This window comes from Sapajus apella, unplaced genomic scaffold (assembly GCF_009761245.1).
Source record: "Sapajus apella isolate SASKATOON/1434 unplaced genomic scaffold, GSC_monkey_1.0 scaffold14, whole genome shotgun sequence".
Classification (NCBI taxonomy): Eukaryota; Metazoa; Chordata; class Mammalia; order Primates; family Cebidae; genus Sapajus; species Sapajus apella.
Genome location: NW_022436954.1, coordinates 11006983 through 11034306, shown reverse-complemented (window position 1 = coordinate 11034306; position 27324 = coordinate 11006983). Strand labels below are relative to the sequence as shown.

The 27324-nt window shown below is 36.0% G+C and overlaps 1 protein-coding gene across 4 annotated transcripts in view; it reads right to left on the bottom strand.

The window, feature by feature from the left end:
* Positions 1-8906: 8906 nt before the first annotated feature.
* Positions 8907-27324, bottom strand: part of LOC116554973 (membrane-spanning 4-domains subfamily A member 4A-like) — a 34478-nt gene continuing 16060 nt past the window's right edge. For 2 of the 4 annotated variants that reach the window (XM_032283298.1, XM_032283301.1), the window contains exons 3-7: positions 22805-22933; positions 16941-16997; positions 15324-15480; positions 11391-11492; positions 8912-9556 (exon numbers count right to left, since the gene is read on the bottom strand). In XM_032283298.1, coding sequence (XP_032139189.1) covers positions 11416-11492; positions 15324-15480; positions 16941-16997; positions 22805-22933 — 420 coding nt within the window. In that variant the 3' untranslated portion in view covers positions 8912-9556; positions 11391-11415. Of the gene's footprint in view, positions 9557-10897; positions 10903-11390; positions 11493-15323; positions 15481-16940; positions 16998-22804; positions 22934-27324 lie in introns of all 4 variants that reach the window. The other 2 variants (XM_032283299.1, XM_032283300.1) reach the window with 2 other exon arrangements.

The window sequence follows — 27324 nt, the reverse complement described above, 5'->3', positions numbered from 1 at the left end:
CTTGGGAGGCTGAAGTGGGAGGATCCCTTGAGCCCAGGATTTCAAGGCTGCAGTGACCTATAATTGCACCACTGCACTCAATCCTGGATGACGGAGTTAGTCCTTGTCTCAATGAAATTTTTTAAATCATAAAGAAAACTGGAAAAAAAAAATAAGCACAACTGTTTCCAGACATTGATCAAAGTTAGTGCAAGACTTTTGACAGAAGGTTTCCTGGTGGTTTATTGCAATACTTTTTTCTCTCTTCTTCTAAGGCCACTAAAAAAAAAAATGAAAAAGAAAGTGTATATAATAATTGCTCTGGTTTTCTGCATGAAGAAACTTTCCAGACCATGGTCAGGGAGAGAGATTTATTCTGATATTGCTGAATTCAGAAGACAAAAACCAGAGTTTGAGGGCACTGAGACAGATAGAATTACTGAGAAGAGAATCATAAAAGGGGTAGCTCTATAGAGACAGAGTTCCAGAAATTTACAAGGAAGTGTCCTAAATTTGTTGTCCAATACTAAGCTATATGTTTATAAGTTAAAATTTTTAAAGTAAAGTAGAAGACTAGCCAGGTAATTATAAGCTGTCTGATTACCAGGGCTCACACAACGCTGAGAGATATTCAAGTCCTAATCAGCTAGAATGCAGGGACTTCCATGAATACTTGGGGGATAGAATAGAGACCTCCAGAAAGGTTATACATTAAAAATAAGTCAATTATTATTAATCATTTAATAATTAATCTGTTAATAAAAAGCCAATTAGTAGTAAAGAATACTTCCAATTAATAACAACTATAATTCTTCTGATAACATTTGGCTCTGTGCCCCACTCAAATCTCATGTTGAATTGTAATCCCTAATGTTGGGGGAAGGACCTGGTAGGAGGTAATTGGATCGTGGGAGTGAACTCTCCCTTTGCTGTTCACGTAACAGTGAGATCTCATGAGATCTGGTTGTTTGAAAGTGTGTAGCACTTCCCCTTTATTCTCTCTTCCTCTTCTTTCCACTACATAAGACATGCTGGCTTCCTCCCCTTCACCTTCTGCCATGATTGTAAGTTTCCCGAGGCTTCCCCAACTGTGCTTTGAGTAGAGCCTGTGAAACTGAGTCAATTAAATCTCTTTTCTTCATAAACTACTCAGTGTCAGGTAGTTCTTTATAGCAATGTGAAAATGGAAAAATACACCCTCCCTATCATGTCTTTTACAAAGCCTCAAAAGAATTGGTCTTCAAGTTTAATTTCCTGCAAGAAATAAAGTGTAATACTTGTGAAAAAATAAAAATTTGAGCACTCAATCAAATAAAAATCATAATATCCAGCATTTAATCCAAAATTCTTATATATGCCAATAAGCAAAAAATAAATAAATAAAATAAATCACAGTAACAAATAGCCAGGAGAAAAATTAATCAACAAAAACAGACCTTCAAATGACAGAGATTACAACAAAAGAGAAATGACTTAGAATATGCATTATAAATGTGCATAAGAATTTCAAGAAATACATGGACATAAAGAGTATAAAAATAAAAAGAACCAAATAAAACTTCTAGAGATAAAAGCTACAACATATGAAATGAATAAGTCACTGCCTATGAGTAACAACACATCACGTTTTCCAGAAGAAAATGTTAGTGAACTGGAAGATGGAAATAGAATCTCTATAATCTGAAGCAAAGAGAAGGAAAAAGGTATGGGAAGATGAATAAAGCATCGATGGGACAGCATGAAGCGATCTAACCTGTAAGCTGAGTCCCAGAAGAGGAAGAGAGCATGAATTAAAAACTTATTTGTATAAATTATTGGAATTTCCAAATTTGATAGAAGTATAAACCCACAGATCTAAACAGCCTAGCTAACCACAAGCTGGATAAAGAAAAATCAAACTACACCAAAGCATAACTTAATTCAATTGCTAAAACTGAGTAAGAAAGAGAACATTTTAATAGCAGAGGGGAAAAAAGATACATTATCACAAAGATAAGAATAGTTTCAGACTTCTCCTAAGACATTATGTAAGCCAGAAGATAGTCATAAGACATCATTAGAGTACTTGAAGGCAAAAACTGTAAACATGGGATCCATATCCTTAGAAAATATTAATCAAAACTTAAGGTAAAATAGAGATATATTCAGACAACAGACAAAAAGATCTGAGGTTTAGAACCATAAAAAAATCAATACGATGAATGTCAAAGGAAGTTCTACAGGTTAACAGAAAATCACAAAATCTTGCTGAGACATATTAATGAAGACAGAAGGTATGTTCTGTTAATGGATTAGAATACTCAGTATTGTTAAACTGGCATTTTTTCCCTTGTAGATGTACAGATTCAATACCCTCCTAACCAAAATTCAAGAAAGTCCTTTTTGATTTGATATGTTGACAAGCCAATTCTAAAATTTACATGAAATAAAGACTTAGAAGGGCCAAATCAATTTTAGTAATGAAGAAAAATAATATGAGACAAATGCTACCATAAAGCTATTATGTATTTTAAAAATGAAGACAATTAATAGCAAGATACAAACTGAAGAAACAGGAAATTTCTAATCAAGTATTAAGATAAAATGCATCAATTATTTTAGTAGCCATAGCAGTGGCCTTCAACTCTTTATTTCCTTCTTCCTGGTTTAATTAATTTATTTATTTTTCAATTTTTAAAATCAGAAGAAAATGTTAGTTTTTAAAAATTTTTTTTAAATTTTTTATTGCATTTTAGGTTTTGGGGTACGTGTGAAGAACATGCAAGATTGTTGCATAGGTACACACATGGCAGTGTGATGTGCTGCCTTCCTCCCCATCACCTATATCTGGCATTTCTCCCCATGCTGTCTCTCTCCAACTCCCCACCCCACGCTGTCCCTCCCCTATTTCCTCCCTACAGACCCCAGTGCCCACGATAATTTCTTTTTTATTAAAGATAAAAGTATATCTCCCTTGAAATCCTTTCCACAGAGTATTGCAAGTTTACAGGATCAAGACTCAGAATCAGAAAACACGAGCTGTGGAAAATGGCAAATTTTAAAAACAGTTAATTTAAACTAAGATAAACTGTAGATTTTTAATGGTCACTGTGAACACCTGAGGTCATTCTTCGTAGTCTGTTTCATGCTCTATGATCCAATTTACTGCATAATGTAAGGGTTACACATCACTGTTAGAACTCTTGATGCCCTGACTTTGCATATCATATTCAGTATTATCATTTTACAACCTAAAATATAGAAATGCCTATTATAACTGTTATAACAGTGATCAAAGCCCTTTGAAGCCCTTTGAAGCCCTTTGAGGCCTCTCTTACATTTATAAGTGGGTTTAATTTGATTTTATAAATATAAATTACTTATAATAGTTGAATGCATGTTTTCTCAATAGGTAACATTTTTTGCAGCAATGCTGATTATAGTACACTTACAAATTGCTTATTATTGATTATCCATTTCTTTATCATTGAAAGAATCACGTCTGAATATTCTTTAATCTTTAATTATTACTTTTCTTGTCTTTGATATATAGGATGAGTGAAGAGAAATTAGATTTTAGAGGAGGAAGGGGACAGAAATATATAACACAAATTTAACTTAGTGTGAAGCCTTCATGTTGCTTCAGTGAGTCTAAAGAAAAAAATACTGGATCAATACTTTTTTAAAAAAATAAATCATTTTTAGTCCCAAATATCTTGCACCTACCTGAAGAGCTTGGACTACTTACAGTTAGAAGTTATCAATAATATCACCATATATACTCAAGACCTTATAATTTGTTTTTATTCTTGCTATTCACAGGGCAAATTGATGGTTAACCACTGTTGTTAATTGCCAGAGCCCTAGAACTCAGACATGTACATAGCAGCCACCACAAAGGCAGTTCTTGGCCTACTTCAACCCAACAAAGCAGCCACTTACAATCATTAAGCAAATAGAATCAAATTGCCTCTATGTCCCATTAATACAAGTTGAGATGATCTAAAGGAAAGGAATTGGTGTAGATAAGGACCTAAACTGAAGATTTGAAGGACAATATTTGTGGTGTGTACTGTTGGTAAATTGTTGCTATATTTTTAAAACAAAGCTATCCTTTGGTGCTATGAATGCGTTTACAATGAAGATTAATGACAGAGTGGCATATTTTTAAATAACTTTTTGATGTTTTGTATATAGAATGCATGGGAGCTTGCCATTCAATCTGGTCAGTGGCATTCTAAAATTATCTGATTGCATGCACTTGTGTCACACTACATTGGCTTAGATTATAGTATTTTTCTTGTTCCCTACTATGTTTCTTCTGTCCTAAAAATCTTCTCAGATAGCCATCGGAGAGCTATCACCAAAACTGAAAACAGTCCTGGTTTCCAAATATACATCAAAGCTACTAAGTGACCCTCACTGAGTTTTTCCTAAACACAAAATTGATTTATATCACATGGGTGCACTGCTGATTACTTGCAGGATGATTATCCTTCCAACCTGACTCCAGATGCCCTGTTCTGCCCCATGTCATTCTCAACATGACAGCTGTAGAAGTTAAATACTCCTCTCTTAGTGAAAAAGATTCACTACTTTACTCCAACTGCATATCACTATTGACAGTGGAAAACTGTGTCCTATAGTTGGAACCTCATTTTGCATAACTCACAATGACTCCATGGAAAATAGGCTTGTGGGAAGATAACTCTATTTTTAGAGCATCTTAGATTATTCTGATATTAAATTTGAAACTGTAACATTATAAATTGCCACTTCTAAAACTTCACTAAAGTTAATAAACATTGCCGATTTTCAGGACAGTACAGTTTCTTTGTGTCCCATGTGGACATTATTCTTATACTTAGTACACTTATTTAAAATTCAGAATTCTGTGGACACCCCTATCTGTTTCTTTTCCTGCATATTTAAAAGAATGACTGCTTATGTGCTCATATTAAGACTTATCTTAATCTTTAGCTTCTTTAATTACTTTTACTTTGTTATTTGTTTCCATTTTACTTGTTTAATAATTGTTTATATATCACCTATCAGTATCACTCACCATTCTTTATATATCACCTCCCAGTGTCAATTTTCATTCTGTGATTACAAGTATGAATAATACCTATAGTCTTCATAAGAACCTACAAGGTAGGTACTATTGTAATTTTCATAGATGAAGAAACTGAGGCAACACAATGATAAGCTGCCCACAGCTAGTAAGTTGTGGGGAATTCAATCATGTATACGAAGAATAATTATTTTGGCCAGGTGCATTGGCTCACGCCTATAATCCCAGTATTTTGGGAGTCCAAGGTGAGTGGATTGCCTGAGCTCAGGAGTTCGAGACCAACCTGAGCAACATAATGAAACCTCGTCTCTACAAAAATTACAAAAATAAGCCAGGTGGTGAACACCTGTAGGCCCAGCTACTTGGGAGACTGAGGCGGGAGGATGACTTAAGTCAAGGAGGTAGAGGTTGCATTGAGCCAGAATCACACCCTTGCACTACAGCCTGGGTGACAGAGCCATGCCCTATCTCAAAAATAAATAAATAAATAAAAAGAATAACTATTTTTATCGTATATGTAGCAAAAGAAGGCAAAGTGCTCATGGACATTTTCCTACTGCTTTACCTCCTAATCACATATAGATAGAACCTAGAATAACCAAATGGAGAAAACATTTTAAATCGCATGATATGAAATAAATGATATAGTCTTTACAAGTTGAAATCATAGTATCTTGCATGAATAGCCTAAGATATTTGCATTAACTTTTTACAACTAAAAATGCACTAATGTTAGGTTGCTTATGTAAGTGTTAACCTTAAAAAGTTTATATATGTTCTAATTCAAACCAAGAGAAGGCATTCTCATGCCATTTAAAATAATCTCAAAGCAATATATCAGTATATAAGTTAGGATATTTTACAAAATCCAAGAGAGAACAAGAATCAGGCGATGTAAGGGCTTGTAGGATTTAGTATGAGTTCTGGCTTTTATTCTGAATTAGAGAAGAAGTCACTGAAGGATTTTCCCCAGTTATTGCAGTTAGTTCTCTTTTCTTGCCTTTATATATTTAAAACACCAGGGATTGACCCAACTTGAGGTAAATTTTGACTTGGACATGCAAAGGATATGATAGCAACAAACTTACCTCCTCACAGCTTCAAGTCCAACAGGAAAGAGGAAGGAGGGGAAGATCATTTCCTGGACAGTGAAGTGAACGTGAAGAGATTAGTTTTGATTGGAAATGTGTCAGTCATTCACACGATTGGCTTTTCCTACATCACAAGGCTACCACAGAACTTCACTCTAGCTGAGTTGATGTAATTTTTGCCATTTCCCAGATATAGGACACAGGTCAACTCTTGGAGCTGGGAGTTGAGTGAGCTCCACCCTTGTACATAAATTAAGAATTAGATAATGGTGATTTTTTGGAGGAAATTAGGCCATAATTGTCAGAACAAATTGGAATAAATGCTGGGTATCAAAATCTGTGAAATATTAATAAAATAGTGGAGAAATAAAACAAGTGAGATATCAGCACATAGACAATAATTAAAAGATTGTAATTAGATATAGGAATAGACCAATATTTCTTTATGATATGGTAATATTAACAGCTAAGGTCAGTTAGGTGATGATAGGCTCTGTATTAAGTACTAATGGCATACTTGTCAACAATACAAAAAACATATTCAATTTATAATAATAAACAATACTAACAAAAATAAATGCCAGAGACAAAATAATTAAGCAAGGAAGAAAATGCAAAATAATATATTTTAGGTCCATCATGGTAGACAGGAGGCAGGCCTGATTGCAGCTCTGACTCAGACAGACAAAGCAGTGTGTGGAGGCCTGCATCGTAAATTTTAGATCCAGAATGACTACAGAAATAAATCAGGAAACCAGAGAGAACCCACAGATCCTTTGAAGGAAGAGGATGTCTCCTGCAAGACAGGGAGACATCCCAAATACCATGCTGGTATCCATGCCTGAGAGACCCATAGATGGTTCACATTACAGGACGCTTTACAGGCAACCCCCAATGCCAGCCCGAAGACTGGTAGACTTGCGGAGTGGCTAGATCAAGAAAAGGGACAACAATCACTGTAGCTTGACTCTCAGGAAGTCACGTCTCTAGGAAAAGGGGGAGAGTACTACATCAAGGGAATACCCCATGGCACAAAAGAATCTGAACAACAGCCTTCAGCCTCAGACTTTCTCTCTGTCAGAGCCTACGCAAATGAGAAGGCACCAGAAAACCAACTCCTGTAATATGGCAAAACAAGGTTTTTTAACACCCCCTCAAAATCACAGTAACTCACCAGCAATGGATCCAAACCAATAAGAAGTTCCTGATTTACCTGGAAAATAATTTATGAGGTTAATTATTAAGCTAATCAGGGAGGCGCCAGAGAAAGGCAAAGCCCAATACAAGAAAATCCAAAAAATGTTACAAGAAGTGAAGGGAGAAATATTTAATGAAATAGGTAGCATAAATAAAAACCAATAAAAACTTCAGTAAACACTAAATGCACTTAAAGAAATGCAAAATGTTCTGGAAAATCTCAGCAATAGAATTGAACAAGTAGAAGAAAGAAACTCAGAGCTTGAAGACAAGGTCTTTGAATTAACCCAATCAAACAAAGACCATAAAAAGAGAAAGACTAAGAAAATATTAACAAGCCTCCAAGAAGTCTGGGATTCTGTTAAATTACCAAACCTAAGAATAATTAGCAATCCTGAGAAAGAAGAGAAATATAAAAGTTTGAAACATATATTTGGGGAAATAATTGAGGAAAACATCCCTGGCCTTGCTAGAGACCTATCTACCAGATACAAGAAGCACAAAAAACACCTGGGAAATTCATCACTGGGAAATTAGGTACCTTGTCATCAGATTATCTAAAGTTAAGATGAAGGGAAAAATCTTAAGAGCTGTGAGAGAGAACCACCAGGTAACCTATAAAGGAAAACCTATCAGATTAACAGCAGATTTCTCAGCAGAAACCTAAAGCTAGCATGGATTGGGGCTCAATTTTCAGCCTCCTCAAACAAAACAATTATCAGCCAAGATTTTTGTATCCAGTGACACTAACCAGCATATCAGCAAGAGACATGCAGTCTTTTTCAGACAAACAAACCAACCAATGCTGAGAAAATTCACCATTACCAAACCCCAGCTACAAGAACTTCTAAAAGGAGCTCTAAATCTTAAAACACATCCTGGAAACATATCAAAACAGAACCTCTTTAAAGCATAAATCTCACAGGACCTATAAAATAAAAATACAATTTAAAAAACAAAAAACCAAGGTACACAGGCAACAAATACTGTTGCCTGTACCTCGCATCACAATACTAACATTGAATGCAACTGGCCTTATAGGATGTTCCACTTAAAAAATACAGAACTGTAGAATGGATAAGAATTCACCAACTAACTATCCACTGCCTTGACGAGACTCACCTAACACATAAGGACTCATATAAACTTAAGCAAAGATATGGAAAAGGGCATTTCATGTATATGGACACCAAAAGTGAGCAGAAGTAATTATCCTTATATCAGATGTAACCAACTTTAAAGCAACAGCAGTTAAAAAAGACAAAGAGGGACATTACATATTTGTAAAAGGCCCTGTCCAACAGGAAACTATCACAATCTTAAACATGTGCACCTAAAACTGGAACTCCCAAATATATAAAACAATTACTAATAGACTTAAGAAATGAGATAGACAGCAACACAATAATAGTTGGGAACTTCAATACTCCACCAACTCTCAAATATATAAAACAATTACTAATAGACCTAAGAAATGAGATAGACAGCAACACAAAAATAGTTGGGAACTTCAATACTCCACTAACAGCACTAAACAGGTCATCAAGACAGAAAACCAACAAAGAAACAATGGATTTTAAACTATACCTTGGAACAAATGAACTTAACAGATACATACAGAACATTTCATCCAGCAACTGCAAAATATACACTGTATTCAACAATGCATGAAACTTTCTCCAAGATCGACTATTTGGTCCCCAAATATGACAGAAAAAAAATCAAATAAGTGGGAGGAATATTATACAGGGGAGCAGAAGTATGTGTTTTGCATGGAGGCCTCATTTTAGCAATACCTTTTTGCCCTTCTGCTTCCAAATCTTATTTGCCAATTTAATGCCTTTATATAAAGTCCTGATGATGAATGAAAACTTTCAAATACTGTTGCCTCATTAAATGCGTTATTTATTTATTTTAGTTCTAGTACTCTCAATAAATAGTCAGTGAAATGAGTTGTTGAATACCAGGAGAAAAATGAGAACATAATTTTGAATTGATATACATATATGCATACACACAGAGTTCATAATTGGATTACATATAATAATGATATCAATATATCTATCAGTATCGGAGTTGGATTCTGGTACTTTCTCCTGTGGGGTTCTTGAGTTACAGTCAGCACAGATTTCTGCAGCATTCTTCTGTTGGTCTTTTGGTGGCATCAAACTGTCTTAAGTAGTTCGGGAGATGCTGTTTCTGCCATGTGAGAATTTGGTGGCAGAATTAACACAAGCTGTGAAACAATCAGAATGCCATACGCGAGTCACCCAAATAACCTCGGGGGGCTCATTTACTGCCCACATAAATTCATCATTACCAGAGTTTACTCTTTTCTTCTCTGATTCATTCTCAAGATCAAGCTTGTGGGCTTCTCAGTCATTCTCTAGATCAGGCCAGATTTAGGTCATAACATTCAGTGATAGCTCTTGACCTGAGCTGCTGATGACCGCTGCCCTGGTCTTGAAGTGAATCAATCTTACATGTAGATGATAGTGCAAAATACATTTGGCAAACCAAGGTGTCATGAAAAATATGGGGCTCTTCTTCCAAACCAAGTTGTTCATGCTGATGTTATCAACATACCCAAATCATGAGTTGCTGGTTATGAATAAAGCATTTGCAAAAACCACACTGGCCCAGAATAGCAGGGATCATCACAAAATTAAGAAAAGTTCAGTTATTCTTCCACAAACTCAGTGCAACATTGGGTTGGTAGGGCATGGTGGGGGAACCAGGAAGAAATAGAGATTTAGCTAAGATATGCCCCAAAGCCATTGCTTTTCTGGACTCACACCAGATTAGGGAAACAACATTCCACAGCTTCTATGCTAAGAGCCAAAGGGAACACAGGCTTAAATATTACAACATGAAAGTTACTTCACTTGATGAAATCACTGAGAATCTCTCACTTCCAGGGTTTTGCAATGCAAAACCCCACTACTAGAGTTAATGTGCTATAGTCAATCTCTCTTCTGTGAGGAAGAGCTGTGGGGGAGTGGGATGTGGTGTTACCTGGGAATCCCAAAAGAAGACAGAGTGGTACAAAATGATGGAAAAGGACACCAGAGGAACAATCTCATCAAACTAAGATTACTTTATTTTTTTGCTGTTGGTTTTGCCTGCCTGTCAACCTTTGGGTAATGAAGCTAACGAGTAGCTGCTGGGGTTTTACTGTCGATGTCCTCATTCTGGAACCCTCAATTCTTGGAGGATATCCCTCCCCATTCTTCCTAGAGCCTCTTTCTTGATCTCTTCTCTCCTTCCATTCTCCACTTTCCTCTTTGTGTGATGTTCTTTTGGCTTAGCTGCCAGGAGCATCTGAGGCAGGTCTCAGGGTAAGAGAGTGGGCAGGTGGGAACAGACTGAGAGCGAAGTCTGAGATCCTGACATTTCTTTGGCATTCCAGGAAAAATATTGTAATAGGATAATGGAATAAAATCAAGTACTTTTTGGGGACCTCTTCCTTGTGAAATATCTTCTTATCTGGATTCAGAGGTTATGTTCTTTGAGGTAGAAAGGAAGGGGAAAAAGAGCTTTTATGTAGCTATTGTTGTAGGCAGAGTTCTAAGGTGACGCTCTCTGACCCCTGATGATTCCCTCCCTTCCAGTGTGGATGGAACCTGTGTATAAGATGGGATACAAGTCCTGTGTGTAGGTACTGACTACCTGACTTTCAGTTTATCAAAAAAGGCATTATTCTGGATGGACCTCACCTGTTCATGTGAACACTTTATGAGAGGATTAAAGCATTAGCAACTGACTTTCCTGTTGGTCTCAAACAAAAAGTGCATTGTCATGAATTCTCCAACTGAGAGGAAATGAATTCCGCCACATTAGCATGGAAGAAAATCATAAGCTTCAGACAAGGCCACAGCCCCAGCCAACTTCCTGATGACAGCCTTGTAAGATCCTGAGTTGAGGACCCACTTCAGCTGGGCCCAGACTCTTGACCCATGGAAACTGAGAGATAATGAATGTGTTCTGTGTTAAGATTCTGAGCTTGTGTAATTGATTATGCAGCAATAGAAAACTAATGCAGACATCTTCAAATGAAGGCCAATACTCACCCCACCGGGGTTACAACACATCACTTTACATCCAAAGGCAGAGAGGGACACAGCAATGCAGAATTCCAGCACACTTAAGAGGAGCACCAAGCCATCCATACCCTAGAAGAAAACTCATACCAAAGAAATGTGAGAAACGGAGATGACAAGTGAAAACATTTACCAGTAACCACAATGTCAGAAGAGGAAAAGCACTGGCCGGGAGTCAGGAAACCTGCCTCCCAATTGCAGCCATACCCTTGACTGATTCTTGATCTGCTAAAGTAACTTCTCATTTTTTTCACTGACAAAATAATCACAGACATTTATTCCCTAGTTCAGTACTCCCCAGTGCTATTATGCGTAAGAAAGATGAAAGTGCTTTAAAAAGTCAGGAAGGCAGTATAAAGACAATTATCATCTTAGCCCTTTTGAGTACTAGAAATTCATATCATTGACAAAATATTATGATTCCATATCTTAGTGATTGAAAGCAGAGTAATGGTCCCACAGGGAGGTCTGCATCCTAGTCCTCTAATCCTCAGGTTCTGGGGATTAGAATGCAGACCTTCCTGGGGGACCACTGTTCTTTTTGCATAGCAAAATGCATTAAATTTGCAGATGAAATTAAGATTGTTTATTAGCTAGAATTAGAGAATTTTTCTGGATTATTCAGGTGGGTTCAAAGTAATGACAGAATCTTTTTAAGTGGAAGCAGGAGGCAGGATAGAGTTCAAGAGAGATTTGAAGATGCTGCATTGCTTGATTTGAAGGTAGAGGATGTGATGATAAACCAAGAAACATAGGCAGCCTACAGAAGCCAGAAAAGGCAATAAAACTTACCATAGCCTAATCTTCGGAAAGGGGTACAGCCCTGCCAATGCCCTGATTTTAGCCTAGTGAGACCCGTTTTGAACTTCTGACCTCCAGAAATATAACCAAACTGTGTTGTCTTGAGACACTAAATTCATAGTAATTTGTTATAGTAACAATAAGAAGCTAATACAACAATGAACATCAAGTAGGTCAGTCTTTATTCCATGTCCTGAGAGCACTGACTTTAGGTGTAGTCCTCAGCCAAGAAATATATTCAAAATTTGGAGAACATTGGGCAGTACACTGATTTCTATTAATTTTACCCTGGATTGACACAGGGATTATCTGGTTTAAATATTCTCTCTTTTTCTCTCCTTGGTTAGGGATAGTCCCTGTGTCGCTGAAGAGCTCAGGATATGAGTGATGTAGACTTAAGGAGACCTTGAGAATATGTGCATTCATTGCTCATTTGTTTTCTGGTGCTTTCAACAGACGTAGTGGTCTTGGTGTTTCAAACATTGTTGTAGGCACAGAACATAGAGCAGCAAATGAAACAGACAATTCCCCTGTCTTCAAGGATTTTAGTAGCTAGAAGGGTAGACAACCTTTCTGTTGTAGATGGCAACCTTTCTGTAAAAGCCAGATAATGTGCATTTTAGTTTTTGAAAACCATAATGTATCTCTTACACATATTCAAACCTGCTGTTATCACACAAAAGCAGCACTACACAGAATGTAAACAAATGGGCTTCATTGTATTTCAATTAAACTTTATGAAATTTATTTACAAAAACAAATGTAGGGCTGGGCTTCCAAAAAAAGTATCATATATATATATATACCTGTGGACTGATTGTACAGATGCTCTGGCAAGAATAGACCCATTGCTTCAAATCCCAGAGAGCCCTTATGGAGGTCCTCTGCTATAAGAACAGGCATAAAAATGTTCACACAATTAACAGGAATTTATGAAACTGCTGCCCTTCTAGGTTAAGTATAGTTGATCATTGGCAGTTTCTTCTGGTTCTGCCTAATGATTCTGGGTAGCAGACTCTAACTACTTTTTTCTAGAGCTTAACTTTTTCTAGGCTCTTTAATAATTACATGCTTTCCAGCATTTCTATCTTTTTCTTCCAGGAGAACTGAAGCTTCTTTATGGTAGGGAACTATTTTCCTTCTTATGTCTACTGGAGTGACAACCCTGTGATGGGGCATACAATATTAGCTTATAGACCTGTGGATTGATTGTGCAGGTGCCCAGGCAAGAATAGACCCATTGTTTCAAATCCCAGAAAACCCTTATGGAAGTCCTCTGCTATAAGAACAGGCATATAAAATGTTCACATGATTAACAGGAATTCAGGATGGCCTCTGGGAAAAAGTGATTGAGATGAATGCAGAAACAGCTATGCAACTTACAGAGTCTCTTGTTTAAAATTTCTAAGAATAATTTCAAGATAGCAACAGCAGAACATTAGATCAAGCACAGGGCTCTTATAACTGTGAAGTCCTGAGTAACTGCATAGGCCCCATGCCCAGGAAATCAGCCCTATGATGCTGGGTAATTCCAGATTTTGTCTCTATCCTTGTGCTATTAAAGTCTATGAATGAAGAGATCTTTATAAACTGAAAGTAAGGTTCTCCTTCAAGATAACAATAGCAAATAAGAAGGGAGTTAGAGACAAGAAGTTGTACAATCTAATCTTGCTTTTGGCAATTTCTAACTGTGTGACTTTGGAAAAATTTGTCAAATTCTCAAAAGAAGCTTTCTTTTCTTATTTTGAGTGAGTGGCAAGAAACAAAATTGCTTACTATAAAAATCATTAGATATCTCAAGGGCAGTAAATTAGTTTAGCAAAGACACCTTAAGCGGTTATTTTGGTGTGACCATATAGCCCTCAAGACTGTGTGGGATTAGCTAGGAATGAATTAAACAGAATGCAATTTATTCTGTCTAGTAAGTTAGGAAGAATGCTGAGTTTCCACATACATGTGAGGGAAGGGCACAGTGAGGAACAGAACTAAGTAGCAAAGTGAAAGCTGAAAGCTCTTATAGGGGGAAAGTAACAGAAAATTTGGTGGTGTTGAAAATGAACAATAGGAGTTTATTTTATTTATTTATTTTTTTTTGAGAAGGAGTCTCACTCTGACACCCAGACTGGAGTGAAGTGGCGTGATCAAGGCTCACTTCAACCTCTGCCTCCCAGGTTCAAGTGGTTCTCCTGCCTCAGCCTCCCAAGTAGTTGGGACTACATGTACACACCACCACATCTGGCTAATTTTTGTATTTTTAGTAGAAATGGGATTTCACCATGTTGGCTAGGCTGCTCTCGAACTCCTGACCACAGGTGATCCACCTGCCTCTGTCTACCAAAGTGCTGGGATCACACGCATGAGCCACTGTGCCCGGCCAATAGGCCTTTTAATAATAAAGATTTAATTGTGCATTTTAGTCTGCTGTGATGTGCTGCAAAAACTCTTCCTCCTTACACTTACCCAATGGCCAAAAAAAAAAAATCAAGAAATTTTATTATCTACAAAATATTGTATAAGTGACAATTTTCTGAATACAGCAATTAAGATAGCATTGAAATAAGCACAACTGGTACAAAAAAGGTAGTAAAATTTAGAATGGAGATTGGGAATTTTTCGGGTGCCACATGTTGAGGATAAAAGTGGTTAACCTTGCAAGAACATCCAAAGATGTCGGAAAGGATACTGAGTTACTCACCACTTGTAACATGCTGTTCAAGACAATTTTACTTTATTATTAGAGAATAGGGACTGACATCTGGGCCCCATTTTTATAGAAGATAACAGTATACACTACATCAATGTTTTAAAATTAAACAGAAAAGTTTATGCAAAATACCCAACACAGTAACTATTAAGGACTAGGTGTTCTATAACCATAAGCTTTCCTCCCATTTTGTCTCACCACATATAGAGGAAGAATAAAGACAGAGATGAGATGTGTACCTGACTCCTAAATAAAAGATTAGTATTCTATTTCTCAATCACTTCCAACTTCCAAAGTCAGTCAGCAATTAGGGAATGTTAATTATTGTCATTGCCAGAGCCAGCACTCCCCCAAACTTGCTTCTATAATAGTATCTCATGAAAAGATGAAGCACTCACCATTAAAATGGACAGTCATGTAACAATTATTTGACAACTGATTGTAGCCACAGACGTGGTAATGGAATAGATAAGACGTCAAGCTTATTGCATTGATTATGATCCCTGAGATAGCCAAGACTGAGCTGGTGATACTCGTTCCTAGACTACCTCTGATCTAGAAAGAAATGAAAATTAATTAAGCAATCCGACAGCATCCTCAGATATATCTCCATGAATCACTTTACACCCACCATTTCTTACTGCCATCTATCTTTAGCTTATTTCAATAGTCTTCTATGTTGTCTCCTTATAGTGGTTTCAACTCTAATCTCTTGCCCGAACACAAATATGATCCTATTATTCTCCAGCTTGAATTCTTCAGATGATTCCTGTGGGCACATGAGATAATCTCCAGATCATGTAGCAGGATTTTCAGTGATTTTTACATGTTAGCTGGACCGTCCTGTCTGTGTCCTTCCCTGCCATTCCTTGCTTCTGGGTGCCAGATCTCTTACTATTGTTCTAAATGCTGCTTGCCTCTTGTAACTCTCTAACTTTTAAATTATTTTTCTAGGTTGTGTTTTCCTTTCTGTACATTCTCTTCTCATGGGTAAAGGTAAGGAGGCTTTTTATATGAACTAAAATTGCACAGGAATGTGTGAGGTGTATAGTATGGCTGCAGGTCCCTGCAGATATCGGGAAGCTGGGTTAGGCCAGATTTGGAAAACCCATGTTGATCATGCTCCAGAGTTTGATATTTATCTTTTGAACAAAGAAAACTCAAATATGGTGTTCAGCCAGAAAAACTCTCATTGAGATCTTGGCTTTTACACTTTATTGGCTTTTTGAAAGGCATCTTGACATAAGAGTTATATTTTAAATTTGATTATTCTTATGTAACAATTTTATTGTGAATTTCTTATGTTGAAAACTCAAATCCTTTTTGGATACAGTTGGAATCTATTTTTGTTTGTTTGTTTTCTTTTTCAGATGGAGTCTTGCTCTGTCACCAGGCTGGAGTGCAGTGGTGAAATCTTGGCCCACTGCAACCTCCACCTATTGGGTTCAAGTAATTCTCCTGCCTCAGCCTCCTGAGTAGCTGGGATTACAGGCACCTGCCACCAAGCCCAGCTAACTTTTTTTGTATTTTTAGTAGAAACGGGGTTTCACCATATTGTCCAGGCTAGTTTCGAACTCCTGATTTCAAGTGATCCACCCGCCTGAGCCTCCCAAAGTGCTAGGATTACAGGCGTGAGCCACAATGCCTGGCCGGAATCTACCTTTTAATCTATCAGTCAATCAACATTATGCCACACAAATACTTGTGACTCTCATGGGCTGAATCCCAAGCTGCAGAGTTTTTTTTGTTATCCCACTTGATATTTGTTCTCAATAATTCTCTATATCTTCATAAAGATTTCCTCAGCAACTACCTTGACAAAATATCCATTACTATGTCAGTAATTCTATCATTAACCTGATTACAATTTTTTTGAAAGACAGATTTTGCTAAACAAAATGCACAATCACCCCTGATTTTTTAAAAACAAACAAACAAAAACTGTTTCTACCCTGGCAGAATACATTTTTTATTAATCCTTTCTTTTTGACACCTCCCAACAAAATATTACTCACCAGACCTTTTGTAGTTCTAATTCCTGCTGCAACTGACAAGGATCCTGAAATAATAAACTAGGAATGAGAGGAAAAAAATGAAGATAAAAAACTTTAAACAGGTATTGGAAATCACCGTGTACTAGACTTAATTCCAAATTAGATAGATATGTATAAACAGGTCAATTATCTTAGAAAACAAGAGATTGCACGTAATTTTCTCTTTTTCCATAAAGAACAGACAAATTCTGCCAGATGAGTCTATCAGATAATTTACCAAGCTTTTCAAATAATAGCTAACTGGAATGGCATTAAAACCGTTTGAGGACACTAAAAGATAAACCTTACAAATTCTTGATAAGAAGTAATTCTTATATCAATATTGAATATAATAAAAAATACACTAAAATCATTCTCATTAAAAATATGTTTAAAAATTTATAAAATAAAATATTAGCACATAAAATTTAATTCCCAATAATTTGATGACTATAATATATTACTTCATTTGAATCCAACAATAGGGCAATTATTTTTCGTTTAGCCGAAATAGCTAGTCAAATTGGTTTAGACTCTCTACCTTATAATATTCCATTGTTTGAGGTTTTTAAAATTCCCTTTGCAAATTTGATCCCAGATGATTCAAAAACTATATCTTAATATAGAGAAACTGAACTAATAAAATAGTTCAATAAATTTCTTTAGTTTTCAAATACTCAGACATAGAAATGATTCATGTCATCTAAATCACCATTGGAAAACAAAAGTAGAACAAATTATCCATCATAGGATATGAAATACATCATAAACATTTGGGATGTTCCTTCAACTCTACAAAGTTTTTTAATATTGAAATATTCTAATGTATATAATAAATCAGTTTAAGAAAAATATTACATGCTAATTCCTTTTCATGTTTACAGTGTTGATAGGATGGATGTTTAATACAATTCAATATTATTAGTGACTTAAATATTATTGGTTTAATATAAAGAACCATACTTTCTATAGCATGATAAAACATCTTTCTCAGTCTACAAGTCTTTATCATGTTTAATGATAAAGAAGTAGGACCATCTTATTAAAGTCAAAATCAAGATAAAGATGTAGACTATTATGTATTACTATTTGGGTATATTAACCAAAATAATTATATAAGAAAAATAGTTGAAACAAATGGCTAAAACTACTGTTATTTAAGTATGAATAATATATATTGCAAACATCCAAGAAGATGAACTAAAAAGTACCATAAACTAAAAATTTCAGTAAAGAACCTTGGAAAAACGTTATATACAGAAATTACATATATGTATAAGTGTGTATGTATGCTTGTATCTTTGAAGATGGGATTGAATAAAAGGACTTCATTTACCACAGGAAAAAATATGCATATAGTATCTCAGAGAAAAAAACCTTAACAAAGGATGTGAAACATAAATAAGAACAGAACTGAAGAGGCCAAAGATAATAGAGACTTTCAGCTGGTGGTTGGTATTGGTACTTACACTGTAAAAGGGAGAAAAGAGAGGCACTTTACAGATGATGTTTGGATAAAAAAGGTTGAAAGAATAATGTAAGGTAGTAGCAAAAAAAGGGTTTGCTAATTAAGTAAAGGCTCATCTAGTTCAATGCCTACAAGAGTCTGAGTGATGTCTCAGTGGACAAACACAGCTCCTGCAGTTCTTGGTAATCTACTGAACATGTGTGGAAGGCTAAAACCATGTAAGATGGTTTTCAATGTAATCTTGAAAAGAAAATGGACATAAAAGCAGAAAACTAGGTAGTTAGATGTATGTGATTCTGATAATAGAATGACCCTATTCTAACCCTGATTCCTGTACCAAATAGTTGTGATCTTGGGCAAGTTACCTAACCTCTCTTCATTCATAAAATAGGGATAAAGAGAAACCCTCCCAGCTGGGATAAGTGGGTCTAAAGTGACTAATCTGCTCCCCTATCCCAATCTCCCTAAGCCTTTGGATCCGTTCTTCTACATTAAACCAAGGAGATCAGGCATTTCTAGCTCACTCACAGTGGGCCATCTTTTAATCCAGTTTCAGCTAACTAAGCAAATAAACTAGAACCTTGTTTTAACTCTCCAAACTGCAACATTAAATTCAGAATTTCTGCTTAGAGGGCCCAAATCAATAAATTCAGCCTGATTCAACTCTAGGTTCCTTCCACCATTATACCACACCCTTAATATTCATTCCCATGCCTATTTTCCAGATTTCTGCTTGTATAAATTGGAAAACTCAGGCAGTTCTTGAGTTAGAAGAAGCATGATGGGAAAATTGGTGACAAAGAAATTTTGGGAAGACGTATGTGAATGAACCACTCTGAGTGGTCAAAAACTGTGAAGATATTTGTGTTTAAAGTGAGTGCTTACCAAAGGGTGACCTCAGCAGAGGAGGATTTTAATAATCAAGTGAATAGGATGATTTGTTCTGTGGACACCAGTCAGCCTCTTTTTCTAGCCACTCCTGTCATTACCCAATGGGTCCATGAACAAAGTGGATAGTATGGGATGAAGAGTATGCATGGGCTCAGCAACACAGACTTCTATCCACTGACCTGGATACAGCCACTGCTGAGTGCCTAATTTGCCAGCAGCAAAGACCAGCACTGAGCCCTTGATATGGCACCATTCCTCGGGGTGATCAGTCAGCTACTTCGTGGCATGTTGATTATACTGGACCTCTTTCATCATGAAAAGGGAAGTAGTTTGTCCTCACCAGAACACTTTGGATATGGGTTTGCCCATCCAGGACGCAATGCTCTGCCAAGACTACCATTGATGGACTCAAGGAATGCCTCATCCACCATCATGGTATTCTACATAGCATTGCCTCTGACCAAGGCACTCACTTGATGGCTAAAGAAATGTGGCAGTGGGCTCGTATTCATGGAATTAGCTGCTCTTACCATGTTTACCATCATCCTGAAGCAGCTGGGTTGATAGAATGGTGGAATGTCCTTTTGAAGTGACAATTACAACACTGACTAGGTGACAATAGTTTTCTTTCTTTTTTTTTTTGAGATGGAGTCTTGCTCTGTCACCAGGCTGGAGTGCAGTGGTGCAATCTCGACTCACTGCAACCTCTGCCTCCTGGGTTCAAGCAATTCTTCCACCTCAGCCTCCTGAGTAGCTGGGACCACAGGCATGTGCCTCCATGCCCGGCTAATTTTTTTGTAATTTTAGTAGAGACGAGGTTTCACCGTGCTGGCCAGGATTGTCTTGATCTCTTGACCCCGTGATCCACCTGCCTCTTCCTCCCAAAGTTCTGGGATTACAGGTTTGAGCCACCATGCCCGGCAGTGACAATACTTTTCAGGGTTGGGGAAAAGCCTTCTCCAGAAGGCTGTGTATGCTCTGAATCAGCATCTAATATAAGGTACTGTTTCTCCTATAGCCAAGATTCATGGGTCCAGAAATCAAGGGGTATAAGTGGAAGAGGCACCACTCACCATCACCCCTAGTGACCTACTAGCAAAATATTTGCTTCCTGTTCCCATGACACCATGTTCTGCTGGACTATGGGTCTTATTTCCAGAGGAAGGAATGCTGCCACTAGGAGACACAACAACGATCCTATTAAACTGGAAGTTAAGATTGCCATCTGAACACTTTGGTTTCCGCTTATCTCTAAGTCAACTGGCTAAGAAGGGAGTGACAGTGTTGGCTAGGGTGACTGATCTGGACTATCAAGAAAAATTAGTCTATTACTCCACAATTCAGGTAAGAAAGAGTGTGTGTGGAATACACGAGATCCCTTAGGATATCTCTTAGTATTAGCATGCCCTATGATTAAGATCAATGGGAAACTACAACAACCCAATCTGGGCAGGACAATAAATGGCACAAACCTTTCAGGAATGAAGGTTTTTGTCACTCTAACAGAAAACACACACACACACACACACACACACACACAGCCTGCTGAGGTGCTTACTGAAGGCAAAGGGAATAGAGAATGGGTAGTAGAAGAAGTTTGTCATCAATACCAGTTGTCATCAATGTGATCAGTTGCAGAAATGAAGATCATAATTGTCATGACTATTTCCTCCTTTTGTTAAGAACATGTTTGTGCACATATACACTTGTACTAAGAAAATATCTTCATTTTATTTCCTTTCTTTTTCCTTTATCATGTGACATAAGATTTATTAACTTTATATCAGCATTTACGTATTGTTAACTTTATGAAATAGCATTTGAGTTTGGGATTGGGGCATTTTGGGTAGTACAAAAAAATAACTGTATTATGTTAGGCATAATTTTGACCTTATTGTTGGCTTTATTTTCTTTATTTGAAAATTATGTATGATTTCAGGAGATGTGTACAGGTTCAGGTTGACAAGGGGTAGACTTTTGATGGTTAATATTGAATGCCAACTTGATTGGATTGAAGGATGCAGAGTATCATTCCTGGGTGTGACTGTGAAGTGGTTGCCAAGGGAGATTAACATTTGAGTCAGCCGACTGGGAAAGGCAGACCCACCCTCAATCTGGGCGGGCATAATCTAATCAGCTACCAGGGAGGCCATATTAAAAGTAGGCAGAAGAACTAAACTGGTGTAGTTTAGTTCTTCTGTGTAAACTGGTATAGTCTTTAAGACCAAACTGGTATAGTCTTCTGGCTTACATCTTTCTCCTGTGCTGAATCTTTCCTGCCCTTGAATATCAGATTTCAAGTTCTTCAGCTCTGGGTCTCAGACTGGCTTCCTTGCTCCTCAGCTTGCAGATGGCCTGTTGTGGGACCTCACCTTGTGATTGTGTGAGTCAATACTCCTTAATAAACTTTCCTTTATATATACATCTATCCTATTAGTTATTTCTCTCTAGAGAACCCTGACTGATATAATCTCCTTCAGATCTTGCATTTCTGCTGTACACAGGTGAAGATGAACAAAAAGTAAGCTCTATTATAAAATTCTAAACTATCTCATTCTCAGTTTTAGAAATAAATGGAAACCCTATAATGCTAGAATAGATTTCCTGATTCTAACATAAACCTGCCTTATAAATTTTATTTTTCTCTTGTCAATAGATAAAACTCGGTCTTTTATTCTCAATTTTCTTTTCAATTTGCATCAAAACTCTCTTGTGGTTTCTCTTGGGAGAAGGTTTTTTTTTAACTTAAATTTCATTCTAGTTTTAATATTAGTTATAGTTACTGCTATTAAACTTATAAAACAAACTATTTCAAATAACAATTTAATTTTTAAAGTAAAAATTTCCTGAGATTTGATACCCTATAGACTATATATGAGAAACTGCCTGTGTACCAGCCACATTTCCACATCTCCTCTTTTTCCTTGCTAACTAAACCATGATTTTCTTCAGTTTGTCCTGAGTTATAAGGTAGTGTAGACTCTTCCCAGCTATAGAGGTAAATCTTAATTAGCCCAAGCCAGTAGTGGCAAGTTTGTTATCTTTACTGATGGTTGATTTGGGCATATATACATAAAATATTTATCAGAAATGAGACATGGCTACCATCTCCCATCTGATATGGTTGGCTAGCAGTCCTTGTTGAAATCCTTACACCACTGAATTAAGCAGTACTGGAAATGACAAGCCTCTAATCTTGTTGGGAAACAATCAGTTCTTTCAATGTTTAGCCATTCCGGTTTGGGTCTTTGACAATTTGCTGCTGTAATATATTCTAGCTGACATACATAAAGTATTTAATCTGCCTAGCTTTAAGTTTTATATTATTATTGCTGTTTTAAATATGGGAAAATTGAGTTTAAAAAGGTTAGATACCATTCTCAAATTTACAGAATTACAAGATAGAGTTAGAATAAAACTGCAAAGGTCAGGGTATTAACACCTATATTATGTTATCTTCAATTATATCAAAAGATACCCTACTCACCATCACTGACCCCCAAATTGTGTACCCAGCATAGAAGGAAATGGAACGTTGTCCATAAGACCTAAATTCAACACACATCATTATTATTCCCATGCTAAGGTTCATCAGGGCAATCAGAATCTGCACAACCTAGAAATAATGAAGAAAGTAAAAACTGATTATCCACCACAAAAATGGTGCTTATGCCACCCCCTTTCCAAACACTAAGCTATCCTTATTCTTCTTCATTGAAATATTCATATAACCCTGATATTCTGTTGTCACTCTTTTTTTTTTCACATATAGAACCATGAATATTATCTTACCAATATTATCTCTCAGGATCTCTACCACTGTCAATAATTTCAAGGTTAAAAGGAGTATGCCAGATCCAGCCCAGAGGTGCTTTTCTGATACCTAGGATACTATTATTACCACAACTGTTTCCTTTTGTCACACACTCAGAGAGAAGTGCCCAAGGAAATATAAAGCAATTATTCTAGCAAAGGGAAGTAATCTGAAGAAAAAAGAGTGTATACAGGGGAAGAAAAAAAGAAGAGCAAATACGATATTTTCTTGAAGTCTGGGGCCTGAGGACATGAGTATGAGTAAAGAGAGTTCTTAAAATAGGAGAGTTGGAGTACAATTCTCTCATGGCATTAAAACGGATCAAAAAAATTAAAACAACTTATCAAAATGTATGGGATGCAGCAAAAGCAGTGCTTAGAAAAAAATTATAACACTGAAAGAATGTATTAGGAAATAACAATCTTGCTATTAAAAGTAATGGCAAATTACTTTTGAAACAACCTAATATTTTTATATGTTTAAAATTCACTTTTGTTTCTAAATCATATTTTCATAGGTTACAACATTCTATATTGATGATGTTTTCTTTCAGCACTTCAAAGATTTTTCATTGTCTTCTGGCTCATAGGTTTTCTAAAAAGAAGCCTGATTCATTTCTTCTTATTTCTCACTCACATGTAACATACCTTTTTTGCTAGTTGATGTGCCAATATATCTGCACTATGGGAGATATTGTAAAACAATTTTCCAAGAGAAGAAAATGGCAACAGGTGAAAATTTTAATTTGCAAAGTAGAATTATTAGCAAATTGAATTCAGAAATCAATAAAAAGGATATTATAGTAGGCTTAAAAAAAAAACAAAAAGAAAATAACGATCTACAATCAATCACCTAAGAGCCTACCTTAAGAAACTAGAAAAAGAAGAACAAATTCAACTCCAAATAAGCAGAAGAAAAAAAAGTAATAGAAATTAGAGCAGAAATCATAAAATTAAAAACAGAAAATAAATAGACGAACTCAACAAAATCCAAAGGTATTATTTTAAAAAGAAAAAATACATAAATAAAATCAATAAGCCTTTAGCCAGGCTAAGGGAAAGAGAGAGAGGACACAAATTACTCATAAGTGAAAGAGGAAACATCACTACAGTTCCCATAGAAATTAAAAGGATAATAAAATAATGCTACAAACAATTCTATACCCACAATTTGATAACCTTGAGACAATGAATTGCTTCTTAAAGACAATTTGTCAAAACTCACACAAGAAGAAATAGATACTCTGAATAAGTCTATAATTATTAAATAAATCGAAACAATAATTAATAAATTTTCAAAACAGAAAGCACCAGGCCTGGAAAGGTTCATCAGTGACTTCTACCAAACACTTAGAAAAGCAATTATACTCATTCTTTACAGAAAATAGAAAAAGAGGAAATACTCCCTAATGCATTCTAATGAGCTAGCAGTACCATCTACCAAAAAAAAAAAAAAAAAAAGTAAAAACTGTTACAAGAAAAGAAAACTGCAGACCAACACACCTGGTGAACAAAGATGCGAAAATTTTCAACAAAACATATGCAAACTAAATCTAACAGTGCATTAAAAGAATTATATACCATGACCATATGGGATTTATCCCAGATACGCAAGGCTGACTAGCCATATAAAAATTAATGAATATAATTCATCACATCAACAGGCGAAAGAAGAAAAATCACATGATTATATCAACAGGTGCAGAAAAAATAATGAACAAAATCCAGTGTCTGTTTATTAAAAAAACTTTTGAAAAACTATTAATAGTGGAGAACTTCTTCAGGTTGATAAAGAATATTTATAAAAAATTCACAGCTAACTTCATACTTAATGTAGAAACTCACAGCTTTCTCACTAAGTTTAAGAACAAAGCAGGGCCAAGCCCTGTCACTACTACTTTCAACACTGTACTGGAAGTCATAGCTGAAACAATAAGACAAAAAAGGAAATAAAGGTATACAATTGGTAATGAAAAAATAAAACTGCTTTTATTCACAGATGACATGATTGTCCACATAGAAATCTGAAAGAATCAACTGAAAACTCTTGGAACTAACAAATGAGTATATAAAGTTTTAGGATACAAGGGTAATACACAAGAGTCAATTACTTTCTTCTGTACGTAGAATAAGTAAAATTTGAAATTAAAAATGTAATACCATTTAAATTAGCACCTCTAAAAATGAAATATTTAGGTATTGGTATTTGGTATTTGTTAGGCATAAATCTAACAAATTATGTACGAAATTTATAAGAAAAAGTTTAAAAAAATAAATCAAATAACTAAATAAATGGAGAGATATTCCATGTCCATGGATAGGTAGGCTCAACATTGTCAAGATGTCAGTTCTTCCCAATTTAATCGGTAGATTTAATGCAATCTCCCTCAAAATCTTAGCAAGTTATTTGTGTATATTGATAAGTTGACTCCACAATTTATTGGGAAAGGCAAAAGACTTAGAATAGCAAAAAAATAATCTTGAAAAAGAAGAAGGAGTTGTAGGAATAACACTACCCAACTTTAGGATGTACTATAAAGAGATAGTAATCAGGACTGTGGTATTAGCAAAAAAATAGACAAATAGATCAATGGAATATAATAGAAAGCCTAGAAATAGACACATAAGTACAGTCAAGTAATCTTTGATAAAGAGATAAGGTAATATGATTAAAAGAATAGTCTTTCCAAAAAAAAATACTACTTAAAAAGCTGGACCTCCATGAGCAAAAATTGAACTTAGACATATACATTATATTCTTCACAAAAGTTAACTCAAAATAGATCACAGACCCAAATGTTAAACTCAAAACTATGAAACTCTTAACAGATAACATAGGCCAAAATCTAGATGACGTTGATTTTGGTGATGAATTTGTCAATACAATACCAAAGGCACAATCTATGAAAAACAGAATTTATCACCTTTATTTTATTAAAATTTAAAAATTCTGCTCTGCAGATGGCACTGTCAGGAGATGAAAGGACAAACCACAAACTGACAAAAGATAGTCACAAAAGACATACCTGACAAAGGATTTTTATCCAAAATATACAACAACATACTTAAAACTCAACATTAAGAATACTAACATTCCAGTTAAAAAAAATGTGCCAAAGCAATAAGATACCTCAAGAAAGAATATATAGAGATGATAAATAAACATATAAAAAGATGCTCCATATCTTATGTCACCAGGGAAATGCAAAAATAAAATGGCAATGAGATTGTACTACTCAACTATTAAAATGGTAAAAATCCAGAACACTGAGGACACCAAATGCTGGCAATTAGTTGGAACAGCAGGAACTTTTGATCACTGCTAGCTGAAATCTTCAATATTACAAAGTAACATGGAAGACAGTTTGGCAGTTTCTTCTTTTTTTTTTCCCATTTATTTATTTTATTGCATTTTAGGTTTTGGGGTACATGTGAAGAACATGCAAGATTGTTGCATAGGTACACATGTGGCAGTGTGATCTGCCTTCCTCCCCATCACCTACATCTGGCATCTCTCCCCTTGCTATCTTTCCCCAGCTCCCCACCCCTCACCGTCTCTCCCCTATTTCCCCCCAACTGACCCCAGTGTGTAGTGCTCCCCTCCCTGTGTCCATGTGTTCTCATTGTTCAACACCCACCTATGAGTGAGCACATGCAGTGTATGATCTTCTGTTCTTCTGTCAGTTTGCTGAGAATGATGGTTTCCAGGTTTGTGTCCCTACAAAGGACACAAACTCATCATTTTTGATGGCTGCATAATATTCCATGGTGTATATATGCCACATTTTCCTTGTCCAGTCTATCATCCATGGGCATTTGGGTTGGTTCCAGGTCTTTGCTATTGTAAACAGTGCTGCAATGAACATTCGTGTGCACGTGTCCTTATAGTAGAACAATTTATAATCCTTTGGATATATACCCAGTAATGGGATTGCTGGGTCAAATGGAATTTCTATTTCTAGGTCCTTGAGGAATCGCCACACTGTCTTCCACAATGGTTGAACTAATTTACACTCCCACCAACAGTGTAAAAGTGTTCCTATTTCTCCACATCCTCTCCAGCATCTGTTGTCTCCAGATTTTTTAATGATCGCCATTCTAACTGGCATGAGATGGTGTCTCAATGTTGTTTTGATTTGCATTTCTCTGATGACCAGTGATGATGAGCATTTTTTCATATGTTTTTTGGCCTCA